This window comes from Ranitomeya imitator, chromosome 6 (assembly GCF_032444005.1).
Source record: "Ranitomeya imitator isolate aRanImi1 chromosome 6, aRanImi1.pri, whole genome shotgun sequence".
Lineage (NCBI taxonomy): Eukaryota > Metazoa > Chordata > Amphibia > Anura > Dendrobatidae > Ranitomeya > Ranitomeya imitator.
The window spans coordinates 288,317,047-288,336,959 of NC_091287.1; the positions used below are offsets into that span (position 1 = coordinate 288,317,047).

Here is a 19,913-nt window from a genome sequence, read left to right on the forward strand (position 1 = left end):
TTATATATAATAGTATGTTATTATGTTGGAAGCTGCGGGACCAGTGTGGTGTCTGTAAAGCACTATATGAAGATGCTGGAGGGTGAGTATAAGAATGGGGGCATAGGGCTTATATTTAAAGCACCACTCCAGCACTGCAAAATAACACTGGAGTGCTGCTTTAAAATCCCATGGGAGAACTATAACTCCCAGCATGTCCTGCAGATCCTATGGCATGCTGGGAGTTATAGTTCACCAAAGGAGTGGCAGAGTGCTTTATTGTGTTTTGTAAAGACTAACCTCTTAAATGTGGCAGCCAGCCACACTGTGGTGAGGTTAAAGCTGGAGCATCCCATTACTGTACACAGAGCAGTCCCTCTTTCCTTTCCACAGCACAGGTTATGAGGAAGCTGCAGATTCTAGTGGAGACTGGAGAGCCTGAACGACCTGTGATGATGTCAAGAAGAGGGAGGGCTCTGAGCTGCCATGTGATGCTCCAGCCCGCCCACTCCTGACATCATCACAGGTCCTCCTGCACAGAACTCAGTGTCCAGCTCAGGCATGGCAGGCAGGTATGCAGCCATCTCCTCTCTCCCTTGGCCCCTGCTGCTGCCTCCTCTCCCCCAGACACACAGACCTGCCCAGCTGCTGCAGGAATCAGCGCTGGAGAAGCCATGTGTGTCCCTGCTTAAGCATTTGCTGCTCCCGACTCACCGCTCAGCTGATAGGTGGGCGGGGAGCCGCTAATGAATATGCACTGCACTTAATCATCGGGAGCACATGGTTTCTCCAGCACTGATTCTGGGCAGCGGGGACATCCTGAAGTGGGATAACAGTGCGATCCCACTCACTGCTGCCCCCCTCCCCACATGCTACATCCGTACCATAAGACGCACCCACACTTTCCTCCCAAATTTGGAGGAAAAAAAGTGCGTCTTATGGTCGGAAAAATACGGTAATCACAGAGGGAGGCATGCTTCTAAAACACATTGGCTGACTATAAAATTGGTCTTGCTAACAAAACAGTTGTCCCGCATTTGCGTATATTGTAGCAGGAAGAATAAACTGTACTGGAATGAAGGGCAAAATGTGTAGGAAAATGCAGCCAACTATGTGGCAAAGCGGAGTTTGTTCCAAAGATGAAAGAACACCATCAGGGCTAGAATGGCAGACACTTTCAGAGACTGGTCGTACAACGTCCTTTTAGCTCCATCAATCCCTATATGAGAGACGAATGTGCCAATAGACGTGGTACACCATAGCAAGCTCCCACCCGCCAAGGTCAGAACCGCTATATGCACAAAACAACCAGTTCTCTATAGAAAGTATTGTCTGGTACCAGAGGTTCAGCAAGAACCATAAAGTAAAGCCCATAGTGTACGGAACTTCCTCATTTTTTAGAAATCCTACAATAAAATGATCATGCCCGTATCATCAACATAAATATAAGTATTATAAATGGAAGCCAAAGTTTTGTGTAGCAAGACAGTTATAAAAACAGTCAAAGTTAGATAAATGGTCAAAAATGTTTGTGAGTAATCAAGTCCTAGAATTCATTTTCAGATAATCTCACTTTTCAAGATCATTTCTGGGGTCCACATTCTAACGCTTATTGACATAGGTACGTGGACGAGAATTTGTTGGAATAGTAGTTTGGTATGGGATTGATCGAGTCGTAGAATTTTCAGATGACCTGACTTTGCAAGAACATTTGTGGGGTCCACACTCTAGAGCGTACAGACGTGGGTATGTGGACGAGAATTTGTTGGAATAGTAGTTTGGTATGGGATTGATCGAGTCGTAGAATTTTCAGATGACCTGACTTTGCAAGAACATTTGTGGGGTCCACACTCTAGAGCGTACAGACGTGGGTACGTGGATGAGAATTTGTTGGGATAGTAGTTTGGTATGGGATTGAAGTTCTGGAATTAATTGTGAAATGGGGTAAAATGGGATCTACTAATTAAAATATTATTTATCAATTGTTCCAAATTGTACTACTGGGGCCACTAAGCAGAAAATAAAAATTATTGAAAAAAAACAAACTAATAATTGTAGGTGGTGTGGTAGGTCTCAAAACAGGGGGAGATACAAAGGCCTGGTTGGGATGGACATGTGGGGCAATAGAATCGGGAATCACTCCGTCTGCCATGCTTTCTGCAAACTCGGCACCTTTTTTGAGGATACCTTTGGGTGGGAGTGACAGGGACAGGGTGAGGAAAATGGCGTTCTGAAAGTCTCCGGGAATCCTCAGAGTCGAAGGCTTCCCCCGATGCCATGGACTCAAATATGAGGCTCTCTACTACTTTTTCCTGAAAGTGCAGGAACGTAAGTGGTCCTTGAGATTCTTTATATAGGACAAAACTGTTATATGTGGCAGTTTGAATTAGATAGATTGCCACCTTTTTATACCACGCCCTGGTCTTCCTCTTGACCAGGTATGGTTGCAGAACCTGGTCTGACAGGTCTACGCCACCCATATGTCTGTTATAGTCTGTGACGCAGACAGGTTTTTCTTTGTCCCTGTTGGCACCCCTCTCTCTGACCGTCACAGTGGTGTCCGTATGCAGTGTGGAAAGCATATAGACGTCCTTCCTGTCTTTCCACTTCACTGCAAGTAGTTGGTCGCTTGCAAGTGAAAATGACGCCCCCCTCTCCAAACGTCTGGACACCAACTGTGACGGAAACCCCACTCTGTTTTTCCTCACTGTCCCACAGGCCCCTGTATTTGCAGCATGGAGGGATTTGTATAGGGGGATGCTCGTGTAATAGTTGTCGGTATACACGTGGTACCCTTGATTGAGAAAGGGCGTCATTAGCTCCCAGACAATTTTGCCTGGGATACCAATTGTCTGGGGGCAGTTTGGGGGGTTTATTTGGCGGTCCCTACCTTCATAAATTAGGAAGGTGGACGTGTACCCTGATGAGCTCTCGCAAGTTTTATATAATTTTACGCCGTATTTGGCTCTCTTGGAGGGAATAAATTGGCGGAATAACAGACGGCCCTTGTAGCTCATCAAGGACTCGTCGACTGCCACATTTTGCTCTGGGGTATAGGAATTTAGAAAGGAAGTTTTTAGGAGGGAAATTAGGGGTCTTAATTTATTTAGCCGATCGTAGTTGGGGTCAGTTCTTGGGAGAGCTTGGGAATTGTCACTGAAGTGGAGGAATCTCATCAGGGCTTCGTAACGGGCTCGGGACATGATGGCTGCAAATACAGGGGTGCAGTGGACAGCTTTTGTTGCCCAGTAAGAGCGGAGAGTGGTTTTTTTTACTATACCCATATTCAGGGTGAGGCCTAAGAATTTTTTAATTTCGGGGACATTTGTGGGGATCCAGGAACGGGAATGAAAGGCAGCGGGTTTTTGGGAAATATATTGCCGGGCATATAGGTTTGTTTGGTGGACGATTAATTGCAGGACTTCGGGGCTAATGAAAATTTCAAAAAAATCAATGGGGGTAAAATTGGCAACATCTACTTTTATTCCAGGGACTGCAGAAAAAGGGGGAATTTGAGGGGAAAATGAGGTGTCATTATACCACAGCGGGGGGGACTGCGGTACTTGGTCCTGCCTCTGAAGCTTCAGCAGTGACGACCGACTCCGCTACCACCGGGCTGGGGGATCCCGTGGAGGAAGAGTCGTCATCACTGTCTGAAAGCTGCTCAGCTTCAGGGGCAGAATCTGTTTCGCTGCCGGAGCTGCTGGAGCAAAGCAGGCTGTAAGCTTGCTCCGCGCTAAAAGTTCTGTGGGCCATTTTATCTAATTCCTACCCTAACCCTAAAAAATTAAAAAAAAAAATTATAATTTTTTTTTTCTTTTTTTTTTTTATAATCCTCTGCTGATGATGCAGGGATTACGGAGAACGGGGGTGGGTAAATTGGATGCTGGCGGATATAAATAAAGTGTTTTTTGTAACTGACGGGGCAGCACTTGAACTGTAGTCTCTCTCTCTTCTCTCCTAGAACAACTACAAGGAGAGAAGAGAGAGGTACAGCCCAAGTGCTGCCATATTTATTAAATATTAGGGGTTTTGATCACTGTAATTGGACATATTACAGTAATCAAAACCCAGCAGCCAAAGAGAAAATTCTCATAGGTTGCTGGGTCTCTGCTGGCAGATCATGGCAGGCGCACTGCGCATGCGCCCGCCATTTTCTTCCAGCAGAGAAGAAGAAGGGGGGCCAGGAGCCGTGGGCTGGGGACCGGGGACAGGGGGACATCAGCCGGACCACTAGAGGTATGGTGGGGGGCTCGGGGGCTCTATTTCTCATATAGACTTATCCAAAGTGACTTGGAGATGTATTTTCTGCAAAAGGAGGCTGTACAAAGTACTGACTTTAGGGGAGTGAACAGTTATGCACACCAAAGTTTTCAGTTATTTTGTCCTATTTATTGTTTGCTTCACAATAAAAAGAAAACCAATTGTTCACTGTTGTAGGCATGTTCTTTACATGAACTGATGCAAACCCTCAAAAAAAACAAGAGACGTGAAATTCAAGGTTGTGAGGTAACAAAAAAAAACGCCAACAAGGGTTAATACTTTCGCAAGCCACTGTATGTAACAAAATGCTTTTTAACTAATTGATGTCTTAAAGGACCTAGAAAATGTTTGTTGGTCTGGACAAGGGGTCTGGCTCTAACAGACAGATGAGAAGAAAAACACAATCTTCATGTGAATAAGTTGTAATAGGTGTAGATGATATGAGACCAGGCCATCGGAGTAAGTAGAACAAGACCCTTGGTGGCAAGATATGAAAACTTAAAAAAAAAAAAGAGAGCTGTGGGCCGTTCCGTGCGTATAATCCTTTTGTAAAAAGTATGCAAAGGTGGTAATGCACTAAATTGCCAGTTTTGATGCGTTCTTGCTTGTCTTTTTTCCCATTCATAAGAATGGGTGAATAACGCTGCAAAAACAATGAAAGAATTGAAATCCTGCACACCTGAAAAACAACACTATGATGGTTCAAATCGGCAAGGAAAAAATATGCAGCCCGTGGATGAGTTTTCAGCAATCTCATTCACTTTGCTGGTACCAGAAAACACTGCATTTTTCTGCTGGAAAAACACAGTATGTGAACAAGCCCTTACTGTATAAGGAAAGGGTTCTTGTGACATCCACTTTCCAGGTTAGTATTTTGCCACCTCTTCTTGCTTCACAAACCTGATAATACATTAGAAGCAGCCGCACGACTCTTATAGATGGAAACCCTAGAAGACAATCACCGGAGTATGATACAGTAATGTTTATTTAGGGAGACTGCAGTTTTCTGTTATACATGCCTTTATGCCAGCTATGCGAATACATAATCTATATAACACACAGAAGAAATTAGGGCAGACTTTCATTTCAATGAATTATAATATTTACAAGCATTTTTCCCTTGAAATCTCCACTCTAAAATGATGCTCTGGAAAAATATTAACTATCTGTACAGCTCTGGATACCCTGGTACGTGAGGACCATTCAACGGACTGAAAAAGGATGCAAAACCATTTAGGAATGTTTGTGGGTTATGATGGTAAATGTTTGATGAGGAATTTCGTTTTTTTAACATTTCATCATGTATGATGTGCAGCATAAACCCAAGTTCTTACATGACCCACTTTCTTCAAGAATTCATTAAATGGGAAAATTAAAGAACCAGGAGCATGTGTAAAAGACAGGAGACTATTAGCAGAAAGTACTAAATGCTGTACTGACAGCTATTATTACATAGTAATTCACTACCACTTCCCTACATTAGTGTCGGAAAGGGGAAAGAACAGTGATAAAGCCAAATGAATGACCAGCAGGCTTTGTGCAAGCATGTATAAAACACTTTGAAACAACCACTTTTCACTTCTATGCTACTTAACCATTTTTTTCTCAGGAAAAATGCCAACGAAGTGAGAGTAAAAACAGTCCCGATCCGTCAAGACCGGCACTTTTCACGCCATTCTTCATAGATGCGCGGGGTGGAGTGCGAGGCTCCTGATTCATTAGGAGGCTCATACCTATTATTAAATCAGGCAAGGCTCTAAGTGACATGTAGCTCTGACCCTGCTGAGGTACAATCTGCGGCATAGCAAACGCCACCATTCATCATGAATTTGAGAAACCAAGCCTCTTCACTCCTCCCTCTGCTCAGCCCACTCTGCTGAAGCACAGTAAAAATAGGATGGAAATGACAAAATTCACAAACAACTGTTCAAAGCATTCTACGTCAGAATATTGCCATAAAAGCTTTAATCAATCAGGCCCAAAAAGTTAAAATTCAGGACACAACTGGAAACATCCCAGCAGCTATAATAGGTTTAATTTCTTGCTTTTCTCTCAGACTGTACCTTGTTCCAATGTCTAACCAACTTCCATAATCTTTAACCAAGAAGAAAAAGTGCTGCAAAAATAAGAAAAAACACGTCATTAGAAGAACCATAAGAATAAGCTGAACACAGAAGGCATAAAGGTGACCATGCACATTACTTAAACCCACTCATTTTTATCAGGAGATAAGTATATACGACTAGTGATGAGCGCGTATACTCGTTGCTCGAGTAGTCTTCGAGTATTTGTTAGTGCTCGGAGATTTAGTTTTTGTTGCCGCAGCTGCATGATTTACGGCTGTTAGACAGGCTGAATACATGTGGGGACTCCCTAACAACCAGGCAACCCCCACATGTACTCAGGCTGACTAGCAGCTGCAAATCATGCAGCTGCATCAACAAAAACTAAATCTCCGAGCACTAACAAATATTCAGAGACCACCAGTGTCGTTATAAAGTATTCTAATTTACTGAGATAATAACTTTTGGGTTTTAATTGGCTGTAAGCCATAATCATCAACATTAACAGAAATAAACACTTGAAACAGATCACTCTGTTTGTAATGACTCTATATAATATGTGAGGTTCACATTTTGTATTGAAGAACTGAAATAAATTAACTTTTCTATGATATTCTAATTTTAGCACCTGTATATGTATGTATATATATATATATATATATATATACACACAGTATATATATATATCGATAATATAACGCTGGGAGCGTCACTCTGTCCGAAGCCTTTATAGACTGCGCAAGCGCAGGCGCAGTCTGGCCCCGGGAGTGACGCTCCCGGGAGATCGCGGTATGCGTAAACACTGAACGCACACCGCGATCTCCAACGGAGAGGCAGGGACCGCCAGGAGGGTAAGTATCGGATATATTCACCTGGCCCCGTTCCACCGCTGCGCGCCGCCATCTTCCGGGTCCTCTGCTTGTGACGTTCAGTTCAGAGGGCGCGATGACGCGCTTAATGCACGCCGCCCTCTGACTGACCAGTCACAGCCAGAGGACCCGGAAGATGGCGGCGCGCAGCAGTGGAACGGGGCCAGGTGAATATAGCAAGTGTCGGGGGCCTGAACTAGCGGCGATACCGGCATCTGACCCCCACAGCGCGCCGGTGTCCCCGCCTGCTCAGGCCCCCCAGCACTCGGCGCCCAGCGACGATAGGTGAGTATGGTATTTTTTTTTTTTTCATATATTGCAGCAGCATACGGGGGCATATACCATGGAGCATCTTATGGGGCCATAAACCATAATGGAGCAGTGTACGGGGGCATATACAATGGAGCATCTTATGGGGCCATAAACCATAATGGAGCAGTGTATGGGGGCATATACAATGGAGCATCTTATGGGGCCATAAACCATAATGGAGCAGTGTACGGGGGCATATACCATGGAGCATCTTATGGGGCCATAAACCATAATGGAGCAGTGTATGGGGGCATATACAATGGAGCATCTTATGGGGCCATAAACCATAATGGAGCAGTGTACGGGGGCATATACAATGGAGCATCTTATGGGGCCATAAACCATAATGGAGCAGTGTACGGGGGCATATACCATGACGCATCTTATGGGGGCCATAAACCATAATGGAGCAGTGTACGGGGGCATATACAATGGAGCATCTTATGGGGGCCATAAACCTTTATGGAGCAGTGTACGGGGGCATATAATATGGAGCATCTTATGGGGCCATAAACCATAATGGAGCAGTGTACGGGGGCGTATACAATGGAGCATCTAATGGGGCCATAAACCATAATGGAGCAGTGTACGGGGCATATACCATGGAGCATCTTATGGGGCCATAAACCATAATGGAGCAGTGTACAGGGGCATATAATATGGAGCATCTTATGGGGCCATAAACCATAATGGAGCAGTGTACGGGAGCATATACAATGGAGCATCTTATGGGAGCCATAAACCATAATGGAGCAGTGTGCAGGGGCATATACCATGGAGCATCTTATGGGGGCCATAAACCTTTATGGAACAGCGTACGGGGACATATACTATGGAGCATCTTATGGGGGCCATCAACCTTTATGGAGCAGTGTACGGGGCATATACTATGGAGCATCTTATGGGGGCCATAAACCTTTATGGAGCAGCGTATGGGGCATATGGATTGGAGCAGCAAATTAAAGAATGGTGGCGCAGGATGGGAGCAGCACATGTCAGAATGGTGGCGCAGGATGGGAGCAGCACATGTCAGAATGGAGGCGCAGGATGGGAGCAGCACATGACAGAATGGGGATGCAGGATGGGTGCAGCACATGACAGGATGGGGGCGCAGGATGGGAGCAGCACATGTCAGAATGGAGGCGCAGGATGGGAGCAGCACATGACAGGATGGGGACGCAGAATGGGTGCAGCACATGACAGGATGGGGGCGCAAGATGGGTGCAGCACATGACAGGATGGGGGCGCAGGATGGGAGCAGCACATGACAGGATGGGGACACAGGATGGAGCAGCACATACCAGGATGGAGACCATATACCAATATAAATGCTCGCCAACCGGGCGTAGAACGGGTTCAATAGCTAGTATATATATATATATATATATATATATATATATATATATATATATATACACACACACACACTGTGTGCAGAATTATTAGGCAAGTTGAATTTTAGAGGGTTATTTTTTATTATTGATCAACAACTATGTTCTCAATCAACCCAAGAGACTCATAAATATCAAAGCTTAATATTTTTGGAAGTTGGAGTGTTTTTTTTTTAGATTTGGCTACCTTAGGAGGAGATCAGTTTGTGCAGGTAACTATTACTGTGCAGAATTATTAGGCAACTTAATAAAAACCAAATATATTCCCATCTCACTTGTTTATTTTCACCCGGTAAACCAATATAACTGCACAAAATTTTGAAATAAACATTTCTGACATGCAAAAACAAAACCCCCCAAAATTAGTGACCAATATAGCCACTTTTCTTTTTGATGACACTCAACAGCCTTCCATCCATAGATTCTTTCAGTTGCTTGATCTGTTTACGATCAACATTGCGTGCAGCAGCCACCACAGCCTCCCAGACATTGTTCCGAGAGGTGTACTGTTTTCCCTCCCTGTAGATCTCACATTTTATGAGGGACCACAGGTTCTCTATGGGGTTAAGATCAGGTGAACAAGGGGGCCATGTCATTATTTTTTCTTCCTTGAAAACTTTACTGGCCAGCCACGATGTGGAGTAGTTGGAGGCATGTGATGGAGCATTGTCCTGCATGAAAATCATGTTTTTCTTGAACAATACCAACTTCTTCCTGTACCACTGCTTGAAGAAGTGGTCTTCCTGAAACTGGCAGTAGGTCTGGGAGTTGAGCTTCACTCCATCCTCAACCCGAAAAGATCCCACAAGTTCATCTTTGATAATACCAGCCCTTAACAGTACCCCACCTCCACCTTGCTGGCGTCTTAGTCAGAGTGGAGCTCTCTGCCCTTTACTGATCCAGCCTCTGGCCCATCTATCTGGCCCATCAAGAGTCACTCTGATTTTATCAGTCCATAAAACCTTTGAAAAGTCAGTCTTAAAGGGACACTGTCACCTGAATTTGGAGGGAACAATCTTCAGCCATAGAGGCGGGGTTTTTGGGTGTTTGATCCACCCTTTCCTTACCCGCTGGCTGCAATATTGGATTGAAGTTCATTCTCTGTCCTCCGTAGTACATGCCTGCACAAGGCAAATTTGCCTTGCGCAGGCGTGTACTATGGAGGACAGAGAATGAACTTCAATCCAATATTGCAGCCAGCATGCAGCCAGCGGGTAAGGAAAGGGTGGATCAAACACCCGAAAACCCCGCCTCTATGGCTGAAGATTGTTCCCTCCAAATTCAGGTGACCGTGTCCCTTTAAGAAATTTCTTGGCCCAGTCTTGACGTTTTATCTTATGTTTCTTGTTCAAAGGTGGTCGTTTTTCAGCCTTCCTTACCTTGGCCATGTCCCTGAGGATTGCACACCTTGTGCGTTTTGTTACTCCAGTATAGTTGCAGCTCTGAAATATGGTAAAACTGGTGGCAAGCTTCACGCTTCATTTTCCTCAATTCATGGGCAGTTATTTTGCGCCTTTTTTGCCCAACACGCTTCTTGCGACCCAGTTGGCTATTTGCCATGAAACGCTTGATTGTTCGGTGATCACACTTCAAAAGTTTGGCAATTTCAAGACCGTTGCATCCCTCTGCAAGACATCTCACGATTTCGGACTTTTCAGAGCCCGTCAAATCTCTCTTCTGACCCATTTTGCCAAAGGAAAGGAAGTTTCCTAATAATTAAGCACACCTATATTCTAGGTTCTTCAAAATAGCCACCCTTTAGGGTTTTGATGTCATGAGACAACACCCCTCCTCATTACAATGACAGAGATGCACATCACCTGATCTACTTAATTGATAGTTGGCTCTCAAGCCTGAACAGCTTGGAGCAGGACAACATGAATAAAAAGTATCATGTGATCACAATACAACTTGCCTAATAATTCTGCACACAGTGTATATACAGTACAGACCAAAAGTTTGAACACACCTTCTCATTTAAAGATTTTTCTGTATTTTCATGACTATGAAAATTGTACATTCACACTGAAGGCATCAAAACTATGAATTAACACATGTGGAAATATATACTTAACAAAAAAGCGTGAAACAACAAATTATGTCTTATATCTTCTAGGTTCTTCAAAGTAGCCACCTTTTGCTTTGATGATTGCCTTGCACACTCTTGGCATTCTCTTGATGAGCTTCAAGAGGTAGTCACCGGGAATGATCTTCCAATAATCTTGAAGGAGTTCCCAGAGATGCTTAGCACTTGGCCCTTTTGCCTTCACTCTGCGGTCCAGCTCATCCCAAACCATCTCGATTGGGTTCAGGTCTGGTGATTCTGTGGAGGCCAGGTCATCTGGCGTAGCACCCCATCACTCTCCTTCTAGGTCAAATAGCCCTTGCACAGCCTGGAGGTGTGTTTGGGGTCACTGTCCTATTGAAAAATAAATGATGGTCCAACTAAACGCAAACCGGATGGAATAGCAAGCCGCTGCAAGATACTGTGGTAGCCATGCTGGTTTAGTATGCCTTCAATTTTGAATAAATCCCCAACAGTGTCACCAGCAAAGCACCCCCACACCATCACACCTCCTCCTCCATGCTTCACGGTGGGAACCAGGCATGTAGAGTCCATCCGTTCACCTTTTCTGTGTTGCACAAAGACACGGTGGTTGGAACCAAAGATCTCAAATTTGGACTCATCAGACCAAAGCACAGATTTCCACTGGTCTAATGTCCATTCCTTGCGTTCTTTAGCCCAAACAAGTCTCTTCTGCTTGTTGCCTGTCCTTAGCAGTGGTTTCCTAGCAGCTATTTTACCATGAAGGCCTGCTGCACAAAGTTTCCTCTTAACAGTTGTTGTAGAGATGTGTCTACTGCTATAACTCTGTGTGGCATTGACCTGGTCTCTAATCTGAACTGCTGTTAACCTGCGATTTCTGAGGCTGGTGACTCGGATAAACTTATCCTCAGAAGCAGAGGTGACTCCTGGTCTTCCTTTCCTGTGGCGGTCCTCATGTGAGCCAGTTTCTTTGTAGCACTTGATGGTTTTTGCCACTGCACTTGGGGACACTTTCAAAGTTTTCCCAATTTTTCGGACTGACTGACCGACATTTCTTAAAGTAATGATGGCCACTCGTTTTTCTTACTTAGCTGCTTTTTTCTTGCCATAATACAAATTCTAACAGTCTGTTCAGTAGGACTATCAGCTGTGTATCCACCAGACTTCTGCTCAACACAACTGATGGTCCCAACCCCATTTATAAGGCCAGAAATCCAACTTATTAAAACTGGCAGGGCGGGCACACCTGTGAAGTGAAAACCACTATATATATAGTTCCACACACACACATTATATATATATATATATATATATATATATATATATATATATATATATACATACACACACGCACACAATATAATTTTGTAATTTCTTGCCCTCAGATATTTGTCAGGTAGTTTATACTGTTTTTCCTTCCAGACTGAAAAAACCTCAGTGATGATAGTGTAACAAATCCCTAAAGTATGCCACAGGGAAATGCATTTAAATGGTTTAAATGAACACTAAGCTCTAAATTACCATACTCCAAAGCTGGAAAATTATCCACAGTACACAGGCTTTCCTGGCTCTATCAATTATAAAGTCATAAAACTCTCAAAGATAAGTAATTATTCTTAAATGTGTTCTCTGTAGATTACGGTTATACTGAAGCTAACCCAATCTCAGATTGGAATAGAAATGTAGCAACCACTATATGTTTTTAAATATTTGTGGCACATAAAGAAATCAATATATTGATAGTCTACCGAACATTCTATTAACAATTGTTCAGGCATGTGTCATCTTTAAGATGTCTCTGTGGAACGAAGGAGTTGCCAATATAATGATATATATATATATATATATATATATATATATATATATATATATATATATATATACAGTGGGGCAAAAAAGTATTTAGTCAGTCAGCAATAGTGCAAGTTCCACCACTTAAAAAGATGAGAGGCGTCTGTAATTTACATCATAGGTAGACCTCAACTATGGGAGACAAACTGAGAAAAAAAAATCCAGAAAATCACATTGTCTGTTTTTTTATCATTTTATTTGCATATTATGGTGGAAAATAAGTATTTGGTCAGAAACAAACAATCAAGATTTCTGGCTCTCACAGACTTGTAACTTCTTCATTAAGAGTCTCCTCTTTCCTCCACTCATTACCTGTAGTAATGGCACCTGTTTAAACTTGTTATCAGTATAAAAAGACACCTGTGCACACCCTCAAACAGTCTGACTCCAAACTCCACTATGGTGAAGACCAAAGAGCTGTCAAAGGACACCAGAAACAAAATTGTAGCCCTGCACCAGGCTGGGAAGACTGAATCTGTAATAGCCAACCAGCTTGGAGTGAAGAAATCAACAGTGGGAGCAATAATTAGAAAATGGAAGACATACAAGACCACTGATAATCTCCCTCGATCTGGGGCTCCACGCAAAATCCCACCACGTGGGGTCAGAATGATCACAAGAACGGTGAGCAAAAATCCCAGAACCACGCGGGGGGACCTAGTGAATGAACTGCAGAGAGCTGGGACCAATATAACAAGGCCTACCATAAGTAACACACTACGCCACCATGGACTCAGATCCTGCAGTGCCAGACGTGTCCCACTGCTTAAGCCAGTACATGTCCGGGCCCATCTGAAGTTTGCTAGAGAGCATTTGGATGATCCAGAGGAGTTTTGGGAGAATGTCCTATGGTCTGATGAAACCAAACTGGAACTGTTTGGTAGAAACACAACTTGTCGTGTTTGGAGGAAAAAGAATACTGAGTTGTATCCATCAAACACCATACCTACTGTAAAGCATGGTGGTGGAAACATCATGCTTTGGGGCTGTTTCTCTGCAAAGGGGCCAGGACGACTGATCCGGGTACATGAAAGAATGAATGGGGCCATGTATCGTGAGATTTTGAGTGCAAACCTCCTTCCATCAGCAAGGGCATTGAAGATGAAACGTGGCTGGGTCTTTCAACATGACAATGATCCAAGGCACACCGCCAGGGCAACGAAGGAGTGGCTTCGTAAGAAGCATTTCAAGGTCCTGGAGTGGCCTAGCCAGTCTCCAGATCTCAACCCTATAGAAAACCTTTGGAGGGAGTTGAAAGTCCGTGTTGCCAAGCGAAAAGCCAAAAACATCACTGCTCTAGAGGAGATCTGCATGGAGGAATGGGCCAACATACCAACAACAGTGTGTGGCAACCTTGTGAAGACTTACAGAAAACGTTTGACCTCTGTCATTGCCAACAAAGGATATATTACAAAGTGTTGAGATGAAATTTTGTTTCTGACCAAATACTTATTTTCCACCATAATATGCAAATAAAATGTTAAAAAAACAGACAATGTGATTTTCTGGATTTTTTTTTCTCAGTTTGTCTCCCATAGTTGAGGTCTACCTATGATGTAAATTACAGACGCCTCTCATCTTTTTAAGTGGTGGAACTTGCACTATTGCTGACTGACTAAATACTTTTTTGCCCCACTGTATATATATATATTTAGATAAGTTCTTAATATAAATACATAAAAGTTACTGTATTAATTTAATTGTATTTACAAAGATGTCCTGATCTTTGCATCTGCTGACTTGGAGAGTGTTTCCTGTTCTGCACATCATCAGTGCTGCGTTTGAAGGGGGCTGGCTGGTTTATGTCAGTATCTAAGCCAACCAATCCTCTTTTTTGTCTGCTGATATCACAAGATGGGGACAATTTCCCAAATACAAGTATATTAATACATTTTTATGTATTTCTATTAGTAACACATGTAAAGTTATTTCTTTTTTGAATTGACAACTTATTTAAAACCCTAACCACCAATAAGCCTTTCTACTGACCTGAGAAATGAGAGAATAGCGTTCCCCCTGCATTGGGTGCTAGCTGTATACTACACCAGACATCTTGCTACATCCGCTACCTTCGGTATTAGCACCAATCATTGCCATTCAACTCGTCAGATGCCTGACAACAGTGACAGCAGCAACTACATGATTAACAGTCTTCTCCCATAACCCCATCTGTACCCTGTGATCGCAATTTTGTGGTCCTTATAGCTGTCATGACAACCTATAGTGAAATAATGGCACTGGGGTCTGCTAGATATGCTGGCCTCGTGGGATGTTAACATCAATTTATGTTAGTTTACTTTTCCATTTCATTCTAGCCACTTAGCATTAATTCCCGTAAAGAATCTGCATTTTGAATACTTTGAGGGGTGCTGTCTTTCAAATACTATAATTCGGGGTGGGGGGGGGGGGGGTTCCTATCAAAGTTTTGTAAAATTTCATTTTTTTTTATAACTAAACAAACCATGTTGACTTAAATCTACCACCAAAATAAAATCCAATGCGTTTTCAATGCAAAACAGATCTAAAGTGGCGATGGCCCAGTAAAGCTGGTGCTACGTCCAATAAGGTGAGTGCACAGAAATGCCTTAGTGTGACTGGATTCTAAGAAGCAGGGGACCTTCTTCAAGATTACAGAAAATTCATGAAATGTAAAACCACACATCTTCAATGCTTACTTTCTCCATGATACTCTTTTGCCCCTTTAAGGGGCTGTCTGATACATAGAATGTCCTGAACAAATATCTATTTTTAAGCCGTAACCACTTTTGTTATTTGATTTGAAAATTCCCTATCCTCTATGTGCTGCTAATCCCTATACCTGTTTTGTTTTTACTTTAGTTCCTGTGATATTCTGGTTCAGGAGATTCTCAAACAGAATGTCACAGGAGGATGGCCATGCAGCCTATTCTTGGCAACCTCTATCACCCCCACTGGAACATCATGGAGCGGCGCTGCGGTCACTAACCACATCTCCTATTACTACCGCCTTCTGCTGATGTCTGGAATCAATCCCGTAATGATAAACGTAGAGAAGAGACTGCAGCGCTGCCCTGCTGTTTCTTTCACTGCTTCCCTGCAGCTTTTTCACTGAAATGGGATGTCATCAGGGGGTGTTGGTGATAGAAGCAGGGTGAGTGACAGCAGCGCCATTCCCTGATGACTAACCATTTAATTTCAGAAGCGGCGTGGAACATAAAACATTTTGATACCTTTTTATTGAATTTATGGAAAAGATATGAAGACTAAAAAACAACTTTGGCGTTTCACTTTTTTTCTTAACGTCATTTACCATATTGGTTAAATAACTTTATAATTTGATAATTGGAATTACCGATGTGACAATATTCATTTTTTGCTTAATTTTTAAAAATTTATTTTGAACTGGGAAAAAGATGTTGATTTCAATTTTTTTTAAATTTCTGCAAATTTATTTTTACACTTTATTTTTTGTCCCAATGGGGAACATGATCTATGATTGTTTGATCACTTGTACTTTACATTAAAAACACATGAGAACTGCAGTATATAATGAAAATCACAATCTGCTATGCAGCCCAGCCTGTGGTTGTCCCTTTTCACTTATATTTTACCCCTAAGTGCTGTTTGGTATAAGAAAACAAACCAGGCCATTCTCACCTTCCTTGGGTCCACTGCTGAGTTTCCGCTAATGCTCCTCGTGTCTGGCATTGGCTACAGTGCTGAAATGACATCACATCAACAGCACAGCAGCCAATCAGTGAGCCCAGCAAAGTCCCGATCACCAATTGGCTTCCAAGCAGTCAATGTGATGTCAGCGCCTCAGCCAATGCCAAAACACGGGACCAGCAGTGGAGACTCACTGGTGGACCTGGGTATGGTGAATATGTTTTGTTTTTATATCAATCTGTACTCAAGAACAAACATTAACTGAAAAAGGACAACCCTTTTAAATGATGTAGTACAGAACTACAATGTATTACGGAGACCTTGTCTAGCATTGATCAGGTCTTATAAATTCTTACTGGAAAATTTAGAGGTAGAGAAATACTTAAATGTAACCTATCATCTGAATCATGCTGCCAGAACCACGAGCCAGAGAAAACAAACTTTGAAAAGTCGACTGGGGCTGGTCCAAAGCAGCTTCTCCCTGCCCGATCCCTATGGTTGAAATGTCTTTACCTATGCGCATACATTTACTCACATTGACAGCCTAGGGTAGCGGGGTGGCAAGAAGCCGCCAAAAACATACCTCGGACAGATCATTCAAAGTACACCAGAGTAAAATATTCCCGTTACAATGGTTAGTCAATGTCAGATTCTTGCAGCCTTAGACAGTTTCCCTTTAATGTAGATAATTATACAAGTATAGAACATCCTGTTGCCCAGAGACTACAGTTCAAAACACTAACTATGACCTACAAAGCCATCCACAACCTGTCTCCTCCATACATCTGTGACATGGTCTCCCGGTACTTACCTACACGCAACCTCCGAACCTCTCAAGATCTCCTTCTCTACTCCCCTCTTATCTCTTCTTCCCACAACCCCATCCAAGACTTCTCCCGTGCTTCCCCCATACTATGGAACTCTCTACCCCAACACATCAGACTCTCACCTACCATAGAAACCTTCAAAAAAAACCTGAAGACCCACCTCTTCCGACAAGCCTACAACCTGCAGCGATCTCTGTTTGCTGAACCGCTGCATGACTAGCTCTACCCTCTCCTAGTGTATCCTCACTCATCCCCTGTAGACTGTGAGCCCTCGCGGGCAGGGTCCTTTCTCCTCCTGTACTTGTGTGTGCCTTGTTTTACTCATGTTCATTGTACTTGTCTATATTTGCCTCGTTCACATGTAAAGCACCATGGAATAAATGGCGCTATAAAAATGTATAATAATAATAACATAGAAATGACTAATTGATCTTGTAATACTAATATAAGAATGTGTGCACCTTCACTGCAAATATTCCTTCACAAAGACCTTGTTTTGTTTGCAAAAAAAAGCAATGTAAAAATATTGATTCTCCTTTTAAAGCTGCTATTCCACTTGATAAGATGCATGCAGATTGAGAATCAGTCCAAATTATGCTCGAAAATATTTCCTTCAACATAATAAAAACGAAATACAATTGAAATGCCCTCCTGGACCTTTGTTCTTGCAACACAGTATTTATGGACCGAGACTGATTAGAAGAATTTATTGAGAGTTTCTACTTGCGTTCGTCCAATTCTACAAAACAAACACAAATGCCTTCATGCACTAATGTTCTGAATATTGTCAAATGAAATATTGCCTTCTGGCTTTACTGGCGCAGAATATCTAACTGGGACTTACCAGAGACATAATGTCCGATATCACAAGAACAATGAGAAACAAGCTGAAAGAGACAAAGTGAAATATTATTTCTGCATATACAGACAGCGTGTAAATCTCTATACCGTGCATATCACTGGCAACAATGGGACCTGATTGTCAGCCATAACACACAGAGGAGCGCTGGCATTACACTGTGGCAGTGTTATCGGTCATGGTAACTGATACATTAATGAATAATACAATAAATCACTCGTCGTACTGCATTAATATTATGGAAAAATTGCTTTAAAATGTACAAGAATCCATTAATAGTAAGAACAATAATAAAACTTCAGTCAATCTGTTCTACTTAGAAAGCTATTGGCTTTTTTTTATTTCTTAGATTCTTCTTTTTGTCCCATTTGTGACAACCGGAAGTGCAGCCATACAAGTTATCACCTTTGAGCTCTTCAGAAAATGGTGGTAAACTGTCATTTTGTCAGCATGCAATGTGGGCTATGTGCACACGCTGAGTATTTGGTCATTGCTCCCCTCTCTCTGTTCAGAACGCATGCACACTTTACTGCCCCGCGCATGCGTTTAAATAAAGAACACATTTTACTGACAACTATTGAAAGTAAACCTGACCGCTGATTCATGCTGCCAATCACGGGCAGCAAGAATGAGAGTGCGGCTATCTCAATGGAAGAAAAAATCATAGCTTCTGGAAGAAGGGGAGGAAAAAAACGAAAGCACAAAAAAGAAAATCACCTGATCCTTAATGGGTTAGGGCTTTGTGCACGAAGCTGGCTTTGGCCAGTTTTCACTGAAATCTACAGTTTTCGTGTTAAAGTTGTTCCTTTGTCAGCCATCTTACCCAGAAAATGAGGCTGGGTGGTACAAAAGAATAAAGGATTTGTGTAAAATCTGCTTTAGCCATGGTATGAGTGCTGGGGCTCAATGCTTTGATGAGGTATGGGTTAAGAGAGAAGTGAGCAAGGCTAAGACGAGGAGCGCTATCAGATAATAGACGCTGCCTGAGTCTCACCTGAAGAAGAAAGCTGGTAAGTATGACAATGTGATTCCTGATAAGTGTTTAGGAGGCTTGTAACTAGTGATGTGTGCAGTGTTAGTGTGTCCAGGTAAGAATGGCATGTACAGTATGTGGAATGCATGTCTGGCATGTATCAGGTATGAGTCTACTGCATGAATAGCATGTGTTTAGTGAGTGATTAACATGTATGTGTCTAGCGTGTGACTGGCATGTATGTGGTCAGGGCCGGTTTTAGAGAAAGTGGGTCCCTGGGTAAATGTTTAAAGTGGGGCCCCAAATGCTCCCATATTCCACATCACACAAACATTTCGGTTGTATTTACAGGTGCAAAGTTCAGGCTCTTAGACGAGAGTGAACACCAAAAAAACGCTTACCTGTCTAGGCCTCAAATCAAATGAGGCCAGCAGCAAAAACCATAAAAGGAGGGAAAAAAAGAGGAAAAAACCTCCACTATTCTAGAGAAAACACCCCAAAAAACAGGCAAAGGTGCTTACCTGTCTAGGCCTCAAATCAAATGCACTATCATGGTGCAGCGGGCCCAAGTTAAGATGGCGACTGCACCGATGCGGTAAGACCAATGAGACAGCCAGCCTACAATCAGGGATTGGCCGTTTGGCACACCAGTGTAAATAATCTGCAGCAGTGTTCACACAGAGTATGCACAGCATCTAGATCACAGCCTATTAACCCCTTAAGCCCTGAGGGTGGTGTGCACATTAATGACCGGGCCAATTTTTACAATTCTGACCACTGTCCCTTTATGAGGTTACAACTCTGGAATGCTTCAACGGATCCTGGTGAAAATGT

The 19,913-nt window shown here is 42.8% G+C and overlaps 1 protein-coding gene across 3 annotated transcripts in view; it reads right to left on the reverse strand.

Annotated features, from left to right (window-relative positions):
- Nucleotides 1–19,913, reverse strand: part of PIGN (phosphatidylinositol glycan anchor biosynthesis class N) — a 503,276-nt gene that overhangs the window by 14,742 nt on the left and 468,621 nt on the right. For all 3 annotated transcript variants that reach the window (XM_069730623.1, XM_069730624.1, XM_069730625.1), the window contains 2 exons: nucleotides 18,092–18,134; nucleotides 6,306–6,358 (listed from right to left, as the gene is read on the reverse strand). In XM_069730623.1, coding sequence (XP_069586724.1) covers nucleotides 6,306–6,358; nucleotides 18,092–18,134 — 96 coding nt within the window. The remainder of the gene's footprint in view (nucleotides 1–6,305; nucleotides 6,359–18,091; nucleotides 18,135–19,913) is intronic.